Here is a 22213-nt window from a genome sequence, read left to right on the forward strand (position 1 = left end):
AACTATAGATTAATTTTGAAAAATATTAAATTTCAGCGGTCTACCAATCGACGAATTTGATGTGTGCTAGTTAAAAATTTTGAAAATTTAGAGTTTTTTTTACGATTTTTAAATTTTGAAGGAGTTTTTTAAAATTTTGAGGTTAATTTTGGCAAATTTTAATTTTTAGGTGTCTAAGGGTAATATCTTGAATTCATCTTATTTTATTTACAAATTTTAGAATTTTAGGGTGGCTTTTTATAATTTAAACTTTTAAAGGTGTTTCTATAATTTTTGAGATATTGAGGGTGTTAATTAAAAAATTTAAATTTAAATGTCAAAAAATTTAGGTGTATCATAGTAATCTCTTGAATTCATCTATGTTGTTTGTATGTTTTAATTTTAGAATTTTAATGTGCTTGTCTGTAATTTAAACTTTTGAGGGTGTTTCTATAATTTTTGAGACATTGAGGTGTTAACTGTAAATTTTAAATTCTTTGCAAACTGATGTTAATTTTTTAATTTCATATTTTTTATTTTAAGTTTTGAGACATTTGGATGAGTTTTATAATTTTAAACTTTCAGGGTCTTTTCTGCAATTTTAAAACTTTTTATGGTTTTTTTACAATACTTCATGTATTATAATATGTTATCTACTTGTAATTTCTTTATCTTAACAAACTAATATCATTTTTATGTTTTATATATTTTATTAATATTTTAGTTTTTTTAAATTGTTAAGCTAAACATGGTTCACATAAGATTAGGATAAGATATGATTATGATTAGGATAGATTAAGATATAAATAAAATATTCAAAATAGTGAAGGGTAATATTGACCATTGAAAATTAGAATTTGATTATAGATAAGGTAGTTCAAACTATAAAGGGGTATATTTGTCTAAAAAAGATTTTCCGAACTCGTACTTTTAAAGGGAGTATGATATATTTTATAAATTTGCATAAATTATGATTTTGTATATAAATATCATAAAATATTATATTAGAGGGAAATATCATAAACTTTTAATTCAGCTGAAAAAACAAATATCTTTCTATTTGATAAAACTATCACAAGATAATTTTTATTAAAGACAACCATCATGAGTATTCATCTAAAATCACTGTAGCCTGTGAAGGCACAAGAACAAATCTAAAATCACTAAATTATCATGAACTTTATGATATTGTCAAATACTTACCATGATTCTTTTACTATAATAAAATTCCATCTATATTTCTCATAATATATGATATTTTTCTATTGATTTGAAAATTTTTGGTATTATTCACAAATAGAAATAGCTTGTGGTTTTATATTAGTTTTGTGAAATTTGCACTTGTTAACCTTTTTGTTTGGGTTTTTTTTTTTGCATTGTACAACCTCAAAATTTTGTATTTTTCTATTTTGTTATTTAAAAATAATAATTGCGCACGTATACCATCTAAAAAATGTATAATATTTTTTTAACTATACCCCGCTTTCGTTAACAATTGTGCATTGTCTTTAATTAAATTTGTTTATTAAATATAGATTGTTTTTAACTAAAAGTTCAAACTATGATTTTATTTTTTTCTAGAGGTTCAATGATATAGTATAGGAAAAATATGACGCACCGAGTTCAAAACTCGCAAAGATAAAACTCGCCAAGGTCGAACTTGAATTGCTTAGCAGGAGGACTAGATTAGATGAGATCAGTGTTTAGTCAACTCCACAGGTGGATATACTGCAAACCAAGTAAACCTTTGGAGATACAGATCTAACTTCAATCTCTGCCACATCTCCCATGGTGGGAATTCGAAAATGAGTAATCTACATTCTACACCTTAATTATTATGTAGTTGTATTCTATTTTACTTCTTCCTCTCATTCTATTCTCTTTAGGGGCTGTTTGTTTCACAAAAAAAAAGGGAAAAATGTGTCCAGGCCCCAAAAACATAAACTTCATGTGCTGCAGCCCCTTCTAGTTTCCCCCATGTGGTTCAGCCCCTTGAAGTGTGACGTTTTGTGCTGCAGCCCCTTTTTAACAATTATTACATGCCAACTAAGCTAAAATCCCCAAAATAACCTTACCCCCTCTTCACAATCCTTCAAACCCAGTTCTCTCTCTCTCTCCCCCCTCTCTCTCCCCTCTCTCTCTTTAAAAACAAGGGTTTTATCAAGCTCGTCGCTCTGGCCCTCGCCCTCCTCGCCGTCGCCACCTCCGCCCAGGCTCCCAAGCCTCCCCCGAGTTCGTCGCCGCCTCCCCTCCTCTCCTCCGCCCGACCTCGTCGCGGTAGCTCGCCGTCGCTCCCCATCTCGCCCTCGACTACGCCGGAGTTCGTCGCTGTGCCTGCCACTTTTGAACCCATAGTATGGTAGGCCGGAGGAGGATGACCAAGAGAAAAGAGTGCATGATGCTCAAGAAAAGTAAAAATGAAGGGGACAGAATAGAACTAACATTGTGCAGATTAGAACTAACACTGTAGACAGAATAGAACTAACATTGTAGACAGAATAGAACTAACATTGTGCAGATTAGAACTAACACTGTAGACAGAATAGAACTAACATTGTAGACAGAATAGAACTAACATTGTAGACAGAATAGAACTGTAGACAGAATAGAACTGTAGACAGAATAGAACTAACATTATAGACAGAATAGAACTAACATTGTAGACAGAATAGAACTGTAGACAGAACAGAACTAACATTATAGACAGAATAGCATATTCTTGTACTTTAACTTGGAACTAGATGCAACTTATGACTCTGTCTAGTTTCTGGTATTGGTTTATGATTCAACAAATGAGCATGCTCATATTCTTTACAGAAATTTACACCCTGTCATTAGATTGAAATAGAGCATTCTGGCTGTTTCGTCATTGGTTGACAATAACAGTATCAGTTTCTTAATGTGTTCCTCTGCCTGTTTAAGCTCTCGAGCTGGACTTCTGGATTACTATAGACATGTAGTTCGTTTGCATACAAGTTTTAGTGGTTTGAAATTGACTACGTGGTTACAGTTTTCTATTTTGGAAATGGGAACGTATCGTAAATCATGCAGCATTTTGCTCCTTGGCAACATTTTGGCTGACTACTATTCTCAATTCTGTAAACAGGAACCATGCTTTGAAAATGGGCAAAAGCAGCAGGAAGACTCTACACAATTGTCACGAGTGTGAAGAATCTGCGAGACATGCCGGAATGCCTCAATCTTTACTTTGAATCCCTTCAACCAAGTTCGTGCCGCTTATTGAGTTTGTAATTTCTGGTGTTACCAACCACAATTATTTCTGTCCAGAATTGTCCAAAATACAATCACTCTATAAGAAAGTTGTTGGGTCAATTACAAACTTGGTTGAAGGGATTCGAAGTAAAGATTGAGGCATTCCAGCATGTCTCGCAGATTCTTCACACTCGTGACAATTGTGTAGAGTCTTCCTGCTGCTTTTGCCCATTTTCAAAGCATGGTTCCTGTTTACAGAATTGAGAATAGTAGTCAGCCAAAATGTTGCCAAGGAGCAAAATGCTGCATGATTTACGATACGTTCCCATTTCCAAAATAGAAAACTGTAACCACGTAGTCAATTTCAAACCACTAAAACTTGTATGCAAACGAACTACATGTCTATAGTAATCCAGAAGTCCAGCTCGAGAGCTTAAACAGGCAGAGGAACACATTAAGAAACTGATACTGTTATTGTCAACCAATGACGAAACAGCCAGAATGCTCTATTTCAATCTAATGACAGGGTGTAAATTTCTGTAAAGAATATGAGCATGCTCATTTGTTGAATCATAAACCAATACCAGAAACTAGACAGAGTCATAAGTTGCATCTAGTTCCAAGTTAAAGTACAAGAATATGCTATTCTGTCTATAATGTTAGTTCTGTTCTGTCTACAGTTCTATTCTGTCTACAATGTTAGTTCTATTCTGTCTATAATGTTAGTTCTATTCTGTCTACAGTTCTATTCTGTCTACAATGTTAGTTCTATTCTGTCTACAATGTTAGTTCTATTCTGTCTACAGTGTTAGTTCTAATCTGCACAATGTTAGTTCTATTCTGTCTACAATGTTAGTTCTATTCTGTCTACAATGTTAGTTCTATTCTGTCTACAATGTTAGTTCTATTCTGTCTACAATGTTAGTTCTATTCTGTCTACAGTTCTATTCTGTCTACAGTTCTATTCTGTCTACAGTTCTATTCTGTCTACAATGTTAGTTCTATTCTGTCTATAATGTTAGTTCTATTCTGTCTACAGTTCTATTCTGTCTACAGTTCTATTCTGTCTACAATGTTAGTTCTATTCTGTCTATAATGTTAGTTCTATTCTGTCTACAGTTCTATTCTATCTACAATGTTAGTTCTATTCTGTCTACAATGTTAGTTCTATTCTGTCTATAATGTTAGTTCTATTCTGTCTACAGTTCTATTCTATCTACAATGTTAGTTCTATTCTGTCTACAATGTTAGTTCTATTCTGTCTACAGTGTTAGTTCTAATCTGCACAATGTTAGTTCTATTCTGTCCCCTTCATTTTTACTTTTCTTGAGCATCATGCACTCTTTTCTCTTGGTCATCCTCCTCCGGCCTACCATACTATGGGTTCAAAAGTGGCAGGCACAGCGACGAACTCCGGCGTAGTCGAGGGCGAGATGGGGAGCGACGGCGAGCTACCGCGACGAGGTCGGGCGGAGGAGAGGAGGGGAGGCGGCGACGAACTCGGGGGAGGCTTGGGAGCCTGGGCGGAGGTGGCGACGGCGAGGAGGGCGAGGGCCAGAGCGACGAGCTTGATAAAACCCTTGTTTTTAAAGAGAGAGAGGGGAGAGAGAGGGGGGAGAGAGAGAGAGAGAGAGAGAGAGAACTGGGTTTGAAGGATTGAGGAGAGGGGGTAAGGTTATTTTGGGGATTTTAGCTTAGTTGGCATGTAATAATTGTTAAAAAGGAGCTGCAGCACAAAACGTCACACTTCAAGGGGCTGAACCACATGGGGGAAACTAGAAGGGGCTGCAGCACATGAAGTTTATGTTTTTGGGGCCTGGACACATTTTTCCCAAAAAAAAAAAGAAAAAAAAAAAGAAAAAGAATTCAAGGGCTAACAATGATACAATGAGAAAACAAAACAAAAAATGGTGTACTTCTCCAGTGTTTGGTTTAACAATTAAATTCACGAAAAGGATCTAAGAACCATATGACACCTCAGCAAAAGCTTGAAATCCAAATCCGAACTAAAGGGTTGGAAATAGTCTGAAAACCAGTTAAAAAGAAAACAAGGTTGGAAATAGGCTGAAAACCAGTTAAAAAGAAAACAAAACCGAAAATGGTGTACTTCTCCGGTGTTTGGTTTAACAATTAAATTCACGAAAAGGATCTAAAAACCATATAACACCTCAGCAAAAGCTGGAAATCCAAATCCGAACTAAAGGGTTGGAAATAGGCTGAAAACCAGTTAAAAAGCAAATAAAAAATTGACAACCTATCTCGCTAGGAGAGGTTCTCTATTTTTCGTTTCTATTTACTGTGGATATGTGAGGAAACACATATCCTTTCTAATATTTGGGTCAACCAAACAAATTACCCAATATTTCATGAAACCCCAAAAAAATGAAAGAACCCATGGAAAAGGATATTTATGATGGAAAAGGACATAATTATGGAAAATCAACCAAACAGGCCCTTATAGACCGCACAATCCCCTCCCATCATCCACCAAATCATTCAAATCGCAAGCCATCTACATCTCTCAAGACAGCTAGCCAGGCTTGAATCATAATAATAAAAATTTTGGCCAAAACTCAGATAGTGACATCACTGCAACGATGCCAGATACAAGTACATTCTTCCAACTGCGCCTCAGATTTTTCAACAAAGTAAATAACATACTACATATATCATAGAATGAAAATTTAGCAAAGCTTAGATGTGAGATTATTGTAACAATAACAGATACAATTACACGCTCCCCTAACTGTAATCGTCTCACATTTTTCATAAACTACAGCTGAATTTCTCTATAATAAAAGCTCTTACACATTTGCAACAGAGACTATTAAATAACCGACATATACGAATCTCAAGCATTCCAAATCTAACACTATTACAGGATTTCAGAAATTTAACCAAGTATATATATTAAATGGCTGAACAAAACTAATATACTACCAGGAAAAAGTTGCAGTTAGTACTTTACAGGAGTCCGCCAACGCAGAGGTCAAATTATAAAGCTCGGCTTTGAGATAGAAGTCGTTCACCTTCTCCCATGCGAGCCATAACCCCACGACTTTTGATGCGGTGAAATTTTACATTGATCACTCTGGGGGCAAGACCAAGACCCGTTTTTTCAGAGAACAAAAACTAAAATCTATACTCCCTACGAGAGACCTCTGACTGCAGGACTGTTCAGTCTTGCTCGATGAGGAAAGACCGATGATGGCCTGCCAACTGCTTCCAATATTCTACTGAATACCACTTTTACAGGGACACAGGTAACCAGAGGAATTCCTTCCTCGGGTTTGATCAACCCATCTAATATATCACTCCTCTTGAAATTCTTCATATCAGTTGCAAGAGAAGAAAGAGTCCTCGTTTTCTGGTTTGAAATGTTAGCTTTCTTCACAGGTTTCTTCTGGGATTTGACTGGCATTGTAGGCCGTCGAGCATTAGAATTTCTCTTCTTAAAGTAATTAGTGTATGCTTTCTTAAGAGGCGGTCTTATGTCTTGATCTGAATCGAGTTGGTCAGCATCCTCCTCAAACGCTGATGTTGCTGGGTGAGAACGAGGCATTCGATGCATTACAGTCCTTTTGGCTGTTCTCCTGAAAGCAGGCGGTATAGAACTTTCCTCTACACCAAAGTCATATCTTGATACAAGATGGCCACTTGAACCATCTTCTAGTATCTCAATTTGAACTGGGTGACCAAGAATCGGTTTGCCACCATTCCCTTTACTCGACAAAGAAACCCAAGGGACATGCTCTCCTTGATAGCTTCGCTTTTGAACCTGGATGTCAACATCTACGATCATGGACTCCATTTCGTAACTGAAACGATCAGCATAATTTGGGCCAAATTCCTCATCTGACTCCTCCCAGAAAGCACCTCTTCTGGCCATATGAGATGATGGTCCATCAGCTCTCCAGCTTGTAGGGGACAATAAATGAGAATCATTGTCAGAATCATTGAAGCTACCATGGTCTTTAACCCCTTGCAAGGCAAAAGGGTATCTCCGATTTCCGTAATCCAAATCTTCCTCCAACATATCATCCCCATCAGGAGCGAAGTGGGATGATTCTTTCTTATGGTGGAAAGATTGTCCTGCAGCCCTATGGCCAGAAGAATTTGTTCTCATTTTAAAGCTGGTGCCCAAACCATTGTGCTCATCCGCATGACCGGAGACCTTGGCATCCATAAGATCCATGTGCCTCTTTGGTAAATTTCGTATGTTGCGCTTCCCCTTCATGTTCCATTTGGAAACTCCTGCATCAGCAGAGGCATCGATCATCTGATCCTGAAGGCGTAAATGGGGTGTATAATCAAGAGGAGGCACTTCAATGCTGTCCAGATCTCTGTAGTCTTCTGAAACTTGAAGTACAGAAGGTTCACAATCTTTTGGCTGTGGCAACTGTGTCTGAGTTGTATCTGTTAACCAAAATGGACGGATGAAAAGTGAAAACAAAATCAGTAACTCAGCCAGCAGCTAAGGAAGTAAAAATATCAATAAAACCTTATTTAAGGAAAAATCATATCTACATATACATACAAAGAAGAAGAAACACAGTAACCTATAAGCAATCTATTGGGAGTAAGATTTTTAAAAAAATCTATAAAAAATAAAGATAATGAAGATAAAGAATTCATGATGGTGTAGTTCAATAACTACCAAGGATGATTCTGTAAGATAGTTATTATTGAAGGTTCTAACTGTTTGAACCTAGCCAAAGGTTGCGGAATACAGATCCTACCTTTTAATTTCAGTTTTCCAGTTCAAAAGATGAAGGCCTTAATGGAGGATGAAACTAACTAGGGTTCAAATTCAGCACCTTTAACAAGGATAGATGGTTTGTACCTTCATCAAAGCCTAACAACAATACATTTTCTCTTGACACTGCACTACTGCAGTTACCAAAGAGCTGCATAATCTAAACAGGCAAAAGTATCAGATTGAAAAAACAATACTTCAACTAGCAGAGGTTTATGACTTGTTGTAGAGACATATCTTGCACTAAAGTACCAGACTAAAAAAAACTATGCTTCAACTATCACCCCTGAACAGTGAACACTAAAAATACTTGTGGTAGATAACATACACAAGGTCATAGTCTTCATACACGCGCGTGTGCACAAAAAAAACATATACAAGGTCATAAATGAGGACATATTTGATCTTAAAGTTAGCACCTTGAAGACTGAAATTCTCCATAAGAGAGACAACAGAGGTGATGATAATCTCCAAATTGTATGAGAAGGCCATTTATCTTTAATATGTAGACATGCAATTTCATTTGAATCTTGTTCACATCATGTGCAAGAAATGAATGCAACGTCGGACAACACAATTTATCATCCTTGGCCTTCTTCTAGATTATTTTGCAGTCTGCAGGATTTCTTGTGTGGCCTCAATTGCATATGATTAATCGATTCTATGACAAACCTTTCTCTTGTCCATAGTTTCTTACCCAGGACTTTGGCATCAATCTACAGGATTAATGACGGGGCATCAGCTTTACTATGGTAGCAAATTTCAATCATCTTCTGACCCTCTCAACAAAGCAGTTACCCAACCAACTTAGAAAAGCTTAGATTATTTTGTTGGCAAGGGAAATCACCTTTTTGTCTTATCAGGCCTGATATATCAAAGCACATGTTCTATACTAGTATATATATAAATGGCAAAATGTGGTGGAGATCTTGTACAAACAAAGAAGTGGCTACCTATATGAAAGCTGCAAATGTTGACCATTTACATCAAAAAATAATGGCTGCAATTTTCTCACAAAAACAACAGCATAGCAAAAGGAATTTTTGTTGACTAACGAAGAAATTTTCAGCATCCATATGACTGAGATGCAAGAACTGTAACATTTTTCTTTGGTTAAACCAATAAATCATCAAATACTGCCAATCAAAGAACCAAACAAAAAGGTGAGATTCTTGTAGCCTTGGTAAGTCAGAGACAGAATAGCATAACGATACATGTCTGTAAGTCCTCATGTAAAAATGAATGTATTCATATACATAAGCATAGGTATGTGCACAGATGTATGGATAGGAGTAACCTATTAGTACAAAATGCATTGAATTGGTGATACACCAGAACCAACAATTAAAATGACATTATACTAATCTATCTACCTAAAGTAGAGACAGTGGAATACTGATCAGAGAAGCAACAACTTTTGATCTTCTAGTAAAAACGTAATTTGGGTGTAACTACATGTTAAAATCCAGAGATTGTATCACATCAAGTAGCTGAAGCACCTCACGTATTTAGTAAATTGAAGTTCTAAAGCTCACACTCTAGCAAGTAAAGAAAGAATTTTAATTCACTAATTCACTAGTTAGCTATTCCTAATGATCATAAAACTCTGCCTGAACTACACCGGAACATTGCCACATGGTGTTTAACAGATCTTAATGCCAATGTGAAAATGGCAAGTACGAAGGTTTCGACAGAGGCCAAATAACCAATTTCCACTTCACAAACAAAACTGGTAAATAGATACAGAAATGATACCTGTCAAGTTTCCTTCTTCTCCCGGGTCAGGCTCCAAATAGTCAGTTTCAGATGAATCAGATTCAGTCTCTTCAGCCAAGCCAGAAGAGGAATACTCCTCTGCCCAAGTACCAGGGTAATCAAGATGGTTGCTGGTTCCAAGCTGAGTTGTTGTACTGGGGATCTCTTCATAAGGATATCCATTATCATCCAGAGNTACATGCAGCACCCATATGATCCATTTCTCCATCCATTGGAATGCCAGAAGAATCATACTCAGAATGAAAAGAATGAGAAGCTGGTAATTTTGCACTGCTCTGCAAAACTTGATGAAGTGGCCGACGCCTGTCTCGTTTCTTAACAATAGAATCTTCATCATTACCACCTTGTGTTCTTTTCCTCTTAATTGCTGAGGAACTTTTGCTGCTACCAGTATGTCTTTTATCAATCATCATATCCCCCATATTGGAAATATTGTCCGCATAAGGGTCAACAGGCTTGTGGGAAGCTTCCCACGTGACACACTGGGAGAATTTTTTCTTCGGCGGAGCAATCCTTAGACCAAAGTCCTGAAGTCCTCTCATCCGAGGAAGGGAGTCATCATTATACTCTTCCCAGCCAGATCGCTTACTAGCTTTTCCTTTATGAACATACAACGAATTGCTCATATTCTCTTCTTCACCTGACAAAACTGCCTTTCTCGGGAACGTATAAGATTTGTTTGCATATTTGCTATGAAGTTTAGACTCATCATCTCTCATGTAAATATCTGAAGAGAAGCTATGCAACTCTCTTCTATGAGCACCCGAACTTCTATGGCTTGAACCATTAGAAATTGTTCCAAGTTTCTGATGTTTCATACCAAGCTGCTGTTTCTCGAGCTCAAGAGCATGAAGAATAGCATCCTCTCTACGTGCATATTTCTCCCTTTTCTTTATAGGAATGCCTTGGGAGGCTTCAGCCCTTTCGATACAAGCATCAAATTCTCCACACCGAAATGCCTTCACGCGTTTAGATTTCTCTAGATTGTACCAGTCTCTGTCCAATGGATCCAAAGAAGTGAGGAATAAGTTGATGGACCACACAACCTTGTGAGATAAAAAAAGGAGTCTGTACTGACGAAATAAGGGGGGAAAGTTGCTTGGAAAACTGAGGAAATACTGAGTATAAATAACAGATCATAGCATTAAAAAAAACATAAACCTAAGATCCCATGCATGTGGCCCATCTGCATCTAGAAATAAATGAAAAATAAAAGATAAAGAAAAATAGTTGGCAGTAGAACAAAATGTATGTCCAAAAAGCTGCAACAAATAAATGTACTTGATAATAATGGTGCATGTATCGGTATCAACTTAATTACATTGAATATCTAATTGTGCTCCTCAATAGCAACAAAAACAGTGAAGAAGTCAACGGGTCGCAATTGACTACTATGGACAACATGGTAACAGGGATTCAAAACGCCCACAACCAAATCTTGCATCAATAACTAATACTGTAGTGTAATATAATGCAACACCATGGCTTTCCCTCAATAAATACACACAGACACTCGCTATGGACAACATGATAACAGGGCTTCACAAAGCCCACACCCAATCTTGCATCAATATACTAATACCTATAGTCTAGACTATAATATTATCCAATACCATGTCTTTACATCAATATAATACATTCTACGTGCGCATGCGCGTGCGTGTTTGTGCGGGCACACAAACACACACTACAAATCATATGTATGTTTTGGACATATAAATACATGTTTGAGCAGCTGGCATGAGGCACATCAAGTGTTAATTAAAGTCACTGCGTGGAAGCCATTAATCACTTGGATAAATGCCTCACAAACGAAAAAAATCATCAAATTAAAATTAAAAGAAAAGAGGGGAAACATTAAAATTACTTTATCTGATAAGATCAACAGAAAAGGTTCCTTCACAATAAGATTACCAGGATTAGTCCCATAAGCAATGCACAAAAACAACACATACAATAAGACCATAGACACATCATAATTTTAAATTGCCAGACCTCAATGGCTTTGGATAAATTACATTATTCTTCATTTCAAGACCTCAAGGGCTTTGGATAAATTACATTATTCTTCATTTCAAGACCTCAAGGTATGTGGATAGGAAATAAATGTAGTTTAGCTATAATGTTGCCACAACATGCACTTAGACAGGTAGTACAATCAAGATGATTACATCTTCGATGATTGGATCTATTAAAGTTTACATACACATAGGTAATACACCTGAGATTACAGGCCTATAGTAAAGGCTATCCACTGCGTGTTGTTTCTAGTTTTTGAAGGATTGTGCATAAAATACAAGTGTCATTGCAATCATGCAATTTGCTAGCTTGCACAACCAAGTTGGTTCGGCCTAAGTGTATTGAGGTATAGCACAGGTGGGGCTCAATTAGCAAACATTTGCATGATAAAACAAGGATTCTTTTGCAGTAGATTCTACATAATGAAGTGGTAAGAAGTCTAAATCATAACCTAGTAGCAAGCTTATTAAAAACATGCCCAATTCAATAATTTCTGGAGTGGATTTCCTCCTCCATTCCAATAAAATGGATAGTGTTTATTAATTTAAGAATAACAGAAAAGCCAAGTTTCACTCTGGGTCTCGTGTTGTTCATGAGTTTAGGAATAATAGAGACTATGGAAAAACATCTTCAATAACTAATGTTGTAAAAAAAAGTTGCAACAAACGGAGTAAAAATCTCTCTCCCATCTATGAACTTAGGATAAGCAGCTTCTAAAAAGCCTTAGCCCAACAACATTTATTAACTCATCAATCCTTTGACATGATATTAATATGCTTCAGCATGAGTTATAATAATCAAGTGAGAATCTTGAAATATACACAACTTTGAATTTTATACCATATCATATGGTAAGGGAAGGCTAGAAAACCCATGTTCTATAGCCACAAATCTTGCCAAATGTATTCTATAAAAGCCAGCCAAAAGATGTCATTTTAGATCTTACATGCATAACTCACAAACAGAACTATATGCTTATGCATAGGGGTGGAAACGAACTGAATTCGAATCGAATACCACAGTATTCAGATTCAGATTCAGTTAATTTTAACAAATTCAAATTCAAATATGAATTCCAATCGAATAGGAAGAGTGTTCAAATTCGATTCATTAATTATCTGAATATACGTTGAACGTTCACGAATATCAAATTAACACACTTGGTAAGTCACAAGATTCTTAAACACGAGGTCTTTAGTTCCACCCCTATATATGACATAATTTTTTAAATACTTTCTTTAACATTTTACTTAATTGTTATTATGATATTTACCTATAAGGATTATTCTATATGTTTATAAATTAATAATATAATATCTATAAATAAAAATATTATTTATAATATACAAACATATAGATAATATAATGTAATAATATAAAAGTAAAATACATAATGAATATTTAATAATCAAACGAATCGAATAGATAATTGGTTAAATTCTATTCGTTTATATACTGAATACTAAAACTATTTGTTTATTGTTAAATGAACTATCGAATCGAATTTAACCAAATACTTAGATGAATAATAAACAAACTATTTGTTAATTATTTGTTCATTTCCACCCCTACTCATGCGAGTTGTATAAACCTGAATCTATAGTATATGTATACAAATTTGTATGATTAAATCTATAACAACAAAATATAAACATGGACAAACTATCTTGTTGATGCCCAATGCATCCAAAAGACTGTGAAATGCCTATATTCTCATTAAGCGATCGATCAAAAAGTGAATAAAAAAGGGACGAGTCTATCTTGAATAGAATTATGTTAGGAAAATACTACTAAATTCTTTAGGACAAAGTGGTATACAAATAAAGAGTACCAATCAGTTGCAGAGCCTTTCTTTTTTGTTTTTTTTTTTGGGTGGTGGGGGGTGGCTGTTGGGGGATATAAAACTATTATACTATGCATAGACCAAAAACGATCAAATAGTGACAACCATACATTTAAGTAGGTGAAAGAAGAACATAATGTAAAAGTTTTAAAAAAAATAAATATTTTAATGAATACTTAAATCATTTCATATGCACTCGTCTTTGAATTAACATACTCCAATCTTCTAAAGTTTCATATTAAAAAATGTCTCGTTTATAGTTGGTTTTTTCCATAACCAAAAACTCTTTTTGAAGCCTTGACAAATTGACGATAAACTATAAATTATATTATTGAACTTTTTTCAAACAATAATAAGAAGAAATTAAATAGTTTTAACTATCACCATTTACAAATAATTACAAAAGTATGTGAATATAGAAATTTGGTTTCACATATCTACTTCTTAATGTAAAACTTTATGGAATTGGAAGAACCACATTTCACAATTTCATTACAAAATTATAAAACCATATGAAATTTAAACCCTATTTAAAATTTCTACTATTAAATGCAAAAGTACATGAAAATTGAAACCAGTTTCCCTATTATGCATAAAATGCAAGGAAAATTACATGAAAAAAAAATAATGCGTGTGTACATAGGGTCTTTTCATATTAGTCCACTAAATCATTTAAGTGATTAGTACTTCTACTTAGAGGCTAGTTGAAATTGAGACTGTATTCCATCACCTTTAATAGATTTGGACGTAATAGCAGCTATGCCCTTATCTGCTCAAACCCAAACCCCAGCGAAAACTTCACTTCACTAGAGAGCAAGCTGGGGAAAAATTATATTAGACTAAACTACTATTTTGAGCCTAGTTTTGGTGGACTTGATGTTGAATTTGGTTGATTTGATAAATACATGTCCCTAATTAATCACTATCCAACTGTGGTTTAATTTGGATGGTAAATGTAAGAAAGGGTGATTTTAAACATGTCAAGGATTTAGGGGACTAATTGCAAAATATGAATATTTGGGGGACAAATTTCAAATATGAAAGATTTGGGGGAGGTGTTTCAAAAATGAAGCTCTGGGGACTAATCTCCAATAAGAAAGGTTTGAGGGGAATAATATGAAAAGAACTCATACATATGAGGTTTGTTTGCAAAAAGCCAGAAGGACCATGCCACCCCCAGACCCCCTTGCCTACGCCACTGGTACCAACAAATCTCTCAAAATTGGAAGATGCATACAAACAGAGAAGTAAGATTTGTAACAAATTGGATCACAAACAACCAGGGCTATGGTGGATCTTGAGATTGCATCTCGGTTACATTAAAGTTATAATCTTATTTAAAGATGAGAGTTGACAATAAGCAGCTGATGGCATGCTGACTGATAGATTAGTGCTGATGAATAAAAAAATTACTCCTTAGTACTGTTGAATGAGGATAATTAATCAAGTAGCAAAATCAGTAAACCAATAATCTAGGATTAAGACCTTGCTGTAATTAAACATGTTTCTGAATGCACAGCATCTCAAAGATGATGTAATTCAATCAGATAGTGCAATTTAAAAAATATATGCTTATTGCTTCCATATTGCTAATCTTTGTTATGTCTCACATGGTAGTTTCAGGATAAACACCTAGAATCCCCGATGAAAAATTAAGCATATACCTTCAAATGCTCAGTAAATTCCATTTGAATCTCAAGGTTTAAATTTATGTAATTCTAAGAAATTCTAGCAGTTATGACAGATAAGTTCTGCAACAAATGGCAGGCCGCAACCAGCTATTTGATTTTTTTTTTTCAAATATGGCTTTGAGAAAGATACAAAATACATGCATGTTTTGGAGAATCATTTTTAAACTGAATGTACACAGCCTAGAACCGTAGTCATAGCATCTTAAATTTTCATCTGTTGCAATGAATATAATGATTTTTCCCCCTTCCCTCTAACAGAAGCCAAATCCTAATCTTGAAACCGTTAAGTCACCATATCCAATGACCACTTTGTCAGCAAGCTAAAAATTTACCTAGTAATTCAACAGTAATCATCCGAAATGAAAACGATTTGGGCCAAACTTGCAATAGATAATATCAGTGTGGATGGGTTTCTGAATACCTGCATCAGAAAGATAAATACTCTTAACATAATATGAACTATTAAAAGGACTAGCTTGAATGTTTTCTGCAATTCCTTAGTGGATTACACAACCCAGAAAAGAGTCCAAAACTTCTAATTCCAAGGATATGTTTCAAGTTTGAGTGACCTGATATCCTATTGAAGGGTTTCAAAACAGAACCAATCAAGTTTAGCAGCGGTTTTCCAGTCAAAATCCAACCTTTCCAATTAGATATTAACCAAAAGTTCTATCCAGAATAGAAGTTCTGATCCCTGAGTTTTTGTCACTAGTTAATGACCAGAACAAACTAGAGAGCTTTTCGAGTGACTTTTTCATGGTAATCTTATACTCTCTCGACAGGTAATGCATTCTCAAAACAATAGCAGATAAATCTAAAATTAAAAACAGATAAAAAAAAGGCAAGAGAGAGAAATCTCACACGCTGGCATCTTCTCGCCCCAAAAGCTTCACCGGCGTCCCCGATCTCGGCGACATAAGATGCGACGCCGAGAGCTCCTCCGGCCCCAGAATCCTCCCCGGCCACCACGATCCATTCCTTCTCCTCACCCAAACTATCGTCCCAACCGAGCAGTCGACGATGCTCCCGCCTTCACCTCCATCAGAGCCCCCCATCGCAGTGAGATCGAAACCCTAGAAAGCGATCGCTTCAGCCGCCGGAGAAGGCGAGCGCGATCACGGCGATTACAGTTACCGCGGATCTGATCCAAGGAGCGCCTAGGGTTTCCATTCACGCGCAGCAGGGCCTCATCGATCTGATCTCCTTCATTCTTCAGAGCTCCCGCGAGATCGCCTTCGTCGTCTTCTCCGTTCGTTCTCTTCGATGCAATCGATAGATCGATCGATCGACAGGCTCTTTTACTTCTTTCGGCGAATCGAAGAGGACTCTCCTATAAGATCCTCTGTTTTTTCTTTAAAAAAAAAATTTCCGAGTTTTTCAGCGGGATTAAGAGAAAATAAAATTTAAGTTATTAACTTTTTAATCAAAATAAATAGGATGAAGGCGGTGACAATATCCTTTGGTTAGGTATTAAACTGGCCGGGGGTGACTGATGATGTACAATGTCCTTGAGGATTACTTTTAAGTTAACATGCATTCTAATTTCTGACCGTTGGATTGAGATCGGAGGGAGAGAAGTACGTCACTGACGGAACTCGAACACGTGAGAGTGACGACGGATTCGTACGCCAGAGAGGACGCGTTAGCGAGCAGGTGCCACGTCATCAAACGAACCGCGACGGTACCAATTTAGATCCGGTTCAGGTTCAGCTAATTGGGATTAATGCGCTGACTGACTGCGCTTCCGCTTGGTTCGTTGGGAAATCACGGGCGTATGTTATTGCAACGCGTGCATAAGATATTTGGAGAAACATGTAAATACTGAGATGTATTTATTTCTTCCGATAATTATTTCTTTTTAAATCCTTCATATCTGGAATCGGTTTAGTTTCGCTTGTGGATTTGTTGCGTAGGTTGCTATTCAAGTGCGCTCTCTCTTCTAACAAGCTTTTGCTGATCTATCGGCTTTCGGATCGAGAGAACGTTGCTGGAGCGTGTTCTCGTTGGTCCTAAGCTATCAACGCCTAACATCTAGCGGCTGATTGTAGAGCAAACCAAATATAAATACCCATTTCAAGAAAACCCCCATTAAAAAACGCATATCAAATTAAAAAAAAGGTACTAGGTTGACGAAACCTCACCGACTAGCGACAGTCTTTTCTTTGGAAGAAACATGGAAGATTATTTAGTCGAGTGAGCCGCTAATAACTAGGTAGGAATCGAACTTTATTCATAAAAGACAATTATGATGAAATTAAAATCCTACCAAAATCTAAGTACTCAACTCCAGACCCTATATATATATTTTTTTCTTGCACGAACAAAGCACTCAACCATGGTCACATCGTTTAATAATGATACGAGTCATCAGTGCCTTTCCGTGGTTGCTTTTCTTCTTCCTCTTGGTGTGCATTTGCAAATTTATCCATCCGGCAAAAACATTGTCTACGCCATAACTTAAACATCTTCAACAAATTAATTGAAAAAAAAAGAGTTGCAAAAATGAATAACACAGCTCGTCTATAATGAAATATTTTCAGATAATTCTGGTGTTCTAAACTAATAGAGCATGAATCTTCAAATACAAAAAGCAGGTTGCATTTTCTGTTAGCTGACATTTTTATCAGCAGATGCCAAAAATGCACAATTTTGAATCGGCCCCTGTTGAGCGAGTCTAATTAGTATGTCTAAGTTTAGAGTTGCATGTCTTTACACAATTCTCTCAGAAAAAGAACTACACAAAGAAATCAAACTGTAAGTATGATATAATCTCCTTCATGCCATCAAATCAGCAGCTGAAACCCTAAACCTAGTAGCTAGCAGGAAAAGTTAGGGCTGGATACTGCCTATCCACAACCTCGAGGAGCTTCTTAGCGATTGCACCAGCATACACTGAAGATCCTTCACATATCTGCATGGAGAGGAAAAAAAGAAGGGGGGTGAAAAGGAAATCAAACAACTAAAAAAAACCTGGATGTATAAATTTAATGGACTAAATATATGTTCTAACAATTAAATGCAACAGCATTGCTTAACATGGTACAGGTGCTATCCTTACCTATAAACTTAAATTAGTTTCTCTGACAGATTTTATGATGAATGTACTCATACCTTAAATCGAATAACATTTCACGGAAATGGCTTTAATGAAAATTTTGGTTAATGGCTTTTGCACTTTTAACTAAAAGCTTCTAGTTGCATATATATCATTATATGGATTATGATTTACTTACACATGATATATTGCTCAGTTAATCAGATTCGAGAAAAAATTGACGAATCACAATTGATAAGAGGCAATACTAGAAAGGAGAGAGTCATCAAACAAAACAAGGAACATAATTAAAAAATGGCTTAATTGCATATAGATCCCCTATACTATAGCCCAATTGCATGTAGACCCCCCTGTACTATAGGCCAATTGCAGATAGACCCCCTAGAGTGAATTTTTCTCTCTCACTCTTACAACCTCTGGATGTCTATTTGCCGAAAGCAATTATGTTCCTCTGAGGATAAAAGAGTCAACAGAGTTCCCTCAGGGGGTCTACAACAATAGAACTACAGGGGGTCTATCAGCAATTGGGCGATAATGCAGGGGTATCTGCAATAAGCCTTAAAGCTCTCAAGGTTCAATATCAAAGAAAGGGGATAAACCTTAGTGTTGAGCACGAACATGTAGCTATCTCCTATGTTTCCTCCAGAAACATGCACAAGGTCAAGTTGAAGCTCTTCAAGGGCCTTTGCAACATACACCAAACAATTAGGCTTCTTCTTCCGGTTCAGCTTAATATTCACTTCATCATCAATAATACGAACATCAACAAAGCTCTCCTTGGACTTCCTCTGAAGCCAAGAACACCTTAAGGCCCCATTGAGTGGGTGATCATCACCTCTTATAACAGATGAGCTCTCAATGTCACCAGCAGCCTCATCGTCAGCATTCAGCATTCTCCTCCTATCTCTTCCATGCTTCTTCTTCTCCACGAGTATTTTAAGCTCATCAACAGTTCTACGGAGCTCTTTAATGTAATCGATTGCATCTCCTACTATAGAGGCCCTATCTCCCTTATGAATATGCAAGAGAATATAATTAGCAATAACATGTATAAGATAGAAGCGGAAAATTCACGATTTTCCAAGTGATGTTGGAGTGGTCTCTTTAACTAATCAGAATCCTTACAAGGATAAAAATTAAGTATGAACATGAAGAAGGTGACAGTTCAGATTGATTATCCGCAAAAAAAAAAAAAAAAAAGAGAGAGAAAACATCACATGCATACAATCTGATAGAATGGTATTTCATCACTGATCAAAATTTCTACATGCGTATGAGAAGGAAGAAAGCTAAGTTGTTTTTTCTGTAACATATGAAAAACCAGAATTTAACAATTAACTAAAAATCTCATTGAAGAAAAGCACAAAGGTCGTGCTTCAAGGGTTAAGATAACATGAAGAAGATAATTGATAAAAGGAGACAGAACCAAATATAAGCATAAAAAAGTAATATGTATTATGAAGAAGATCTATCACATTACCCTTACAAAAATTTCAAAATATACTTATCCTTACAAATATAGAAAATATGTACGTTATGTGCAGTATCATCACAAATCAAAATGACTATATATGGGTAAAAAGGCAGAAAGCTAACCTGTTTTGCTAGTTTGAAAAATAAGTAAAATAATTCAACAATATTGCAATATGTATGGTATGTGTGCAATATTACCACTAATCAAAATGACTGTATGTGTGTGAAAAGGCAGAAAGCTACGTGTTTTGCTAGTCCGAAAAATAATTCAACAGATCAGATATAACCTAGGTTACTGGACACTTCGTTTTGGGTGCCGTGTCCATGTCGGACACTTGTTGGACACGGATCCACTATGGACACATCATGGGCACGTGCCCGATTTCTCCGTTACTTATAATCCAAAACTAGCTTCTTTAGTATATCGAGCTCACAACGAATAGGTATTTGAACCCGAATACTGAAACCATTACTCAAAGATTTGAAATACCTATCGTATCCCATGCTACCTAAACTAAATTTTTGTTGTTCAAGAATTGTTTGATTTAACTTGATACTTAATTGTTATAGATAGTAAAAGAAATATGCAAATGTTATGGGCAATTTACTAAAAGATTTGAAACCCGAATACTGAAACCATTACTTAAAGATTTGAAATACCTATCGTATCCCGTGCTACCTAAACTAAACTTTTGTTGTTCAAGAATTGTTTGATTTAACTTGACACTTAATTGTCATAGATGGTAAAAGAAATATGCAAATGTTATGGGTAATTTAATTCAATAATTGATCTAATGTAAATACACACACACACACACACACACACACAAACACATGTGTGTGTGTGTCCCTATGTGTCCTCGTATCCTGCCTTTATAAATTTATCGTGTCTCATGTCCGTGTCTGCACCCGTGCAACCTAGGATATAACTGAAACTCATCGGGAAAGAGCACAAAGGCTGTGCTTAAAGAGGCCAACTGACATGATCAGATATTGCATCATAAAAGTATATAAAACATGGCAAAGATGAAAGTAAGAGATCAAGTACATAAAGGCTACGAATATTCTTTCTATCAAAATGAAAGTGTATGAAGAGGCAAAACGTAAATCCATTTTCTTAGTTTGAAGAAATGAGAAAATAATCAATAAGGTCAATAAAACTAATGATCTGAAGGAGATGACTGATAGAGGAGACAAGATCAGATACATCCATCAACAATGTACTACTCACAATGTCTTTCTTTCTGAGTTTGAAGAGTCAAAGAGGATCTCTTGGTTTGTACAAGTCCTCTGAAAAGGTAAAAGAGAGTAGGAACTAGAAAGTAAATTGAAAAAAAAGGGAGATATGAACAAACTCAACCAGTACCTTTGTAGGGTTAGGAACCAGTGAGCTCAAAGCCTTATACTTCCCATTCAACTGCTCTCTCCTCTGCCTCTCAGTAGGAAAATTTCGCTTCACCTCACCTTTAATATCCCCTCTCCTATAATCCATCTCTTGAAAAACATCCCCAACTCCAATTCCACCTATCACACCCTCTCTCTCCTCCACCCCACAAAAAAGACCGTAATTCTGTGGCAGAGACTGATACAAATCCCTTAACACATTAGGTTGAGCACCAACAGTATATCCCATATGCATTGAGGGATCATAATACATAGAACTATCAAAAGTTATTGATGCCGCTGTTGTTGGAAGCTGCAGCAGGTTCAGGAGATCTGATGCAGGCCCAAATGTAGGATTGGGGTACATCTGATGATTGCTTGAGTCCCAGTTTGTGGTCTCCATTTGGAGTGCAACACTGATATCCCCCTGCATGAGGTCGAAGTCGAGATGGTTGTTACTTTCGAGGGTAATTGAGGTAGTGGCATCCTCGAGATCAATATGGAGGTTATCATCGAGTCCATTATTGTTGATGCTATTGTAATCAGGAATTTGGTAGGGGGTGTCAATCAATGAAGGTGCTAACAGGTTGGAGTCATGGGAAGGATCAAAGTAGCTTGAATCCTCATACATCTTTTTTCTCTAATATTTTTTCAGAGGATTAGCTTGTTCTAATGGGTTCACTGAATATTTTCTGTGTCTAAAACACATGAAGAAAGGGGAAGAGGAAGAGAAATATTATGAGCTCAAGGCAAGAAAAGCACCAGAGCCAACAAAGGAAGGAAATTAAAGAAGGGGAAGTAGAGATATTGATGGCGTATAAGTTGCACGGAGATCATGAATATTCTTGTGGTTCCTTTTGTTTCCTTCTTTTGGTTGCTATAATTGGATGGAAGAGAAATATTGAGAGGGAATAATCTTCATCGTCTTCCTTTTCCGTGAAGGGAAGTTGTTATTTGATGAGATGGGATTCTTCATTTGGTTATATCTCTGATCAAACAGAACTCTCTCATAGATCTTCTCACTA

The 22213-nt window shown here is 36.2% G+C and overlaps 2 protein-coding genes across 4 annotated transcripts in view; both read right to left on the minus strand.

The window, feature by feature from the left end:
- Window positions 5865-16693, minus strand: LOC109836940 (uncharacterized protein At1g51745). Its single transcript, XM_020404991.1, is given in 4 exon segments — window positions 5865-7608; window positions 9704-9906; window positions 9908-10720; window positions 16139-16693. Coding segments are annotated over 4 exon segments (2478 nt in total). The 5' UTR covers window positions 16333-16693; the 3' UTR covers window positions 5865-6340.
- LOC109836941 (transcription factor EAT1-like) overlaps window positions 17799-22213 on the minus strand; it is a 12094-nt gene continuing 7679 nt past the window's right edge. For 2 of the 3 annotated variants that reach the window (XM_020404993.1, XM_020404994.1), the window contains exons 2-4: window positions 21172-21615; window positions 18932-19342; window positions 17799-18188 (exon numbers count right to left, since the gene is read on the minus strand). In XM_020404993.1, the coding sequence (XP_020260582.1) occupies window positions 18087-18188; window positions 18932-19342; window positions 21172-21591 (933 nt within the window). In that variant the 5' untranslated portion in view covers window positions 21592-21615 and the 3' untranslated portion in view covers window positions 17799-18086. Of the gene's footprint in view, window positions 18189-18931; window positions 19343-21171; window positions 22208-22213 lie in introns of those variants that run through there. The other variant, XM_020404992.1, reaches the window with a different exon arrangement.

This window comes from Asparagus officinalis, chromosome 4 (assembly GCF_001876935.1).
Source record: "Asparagus officinalis chromosome 4, Aspof.V1, whole genome shotgun sequence".
NCBI lineage: Eukaryota > Viridiplantae > Streptophyta > Magnoliopsida > Asparagales > Asparagaceae > Asparagus > Asparagus officinalis.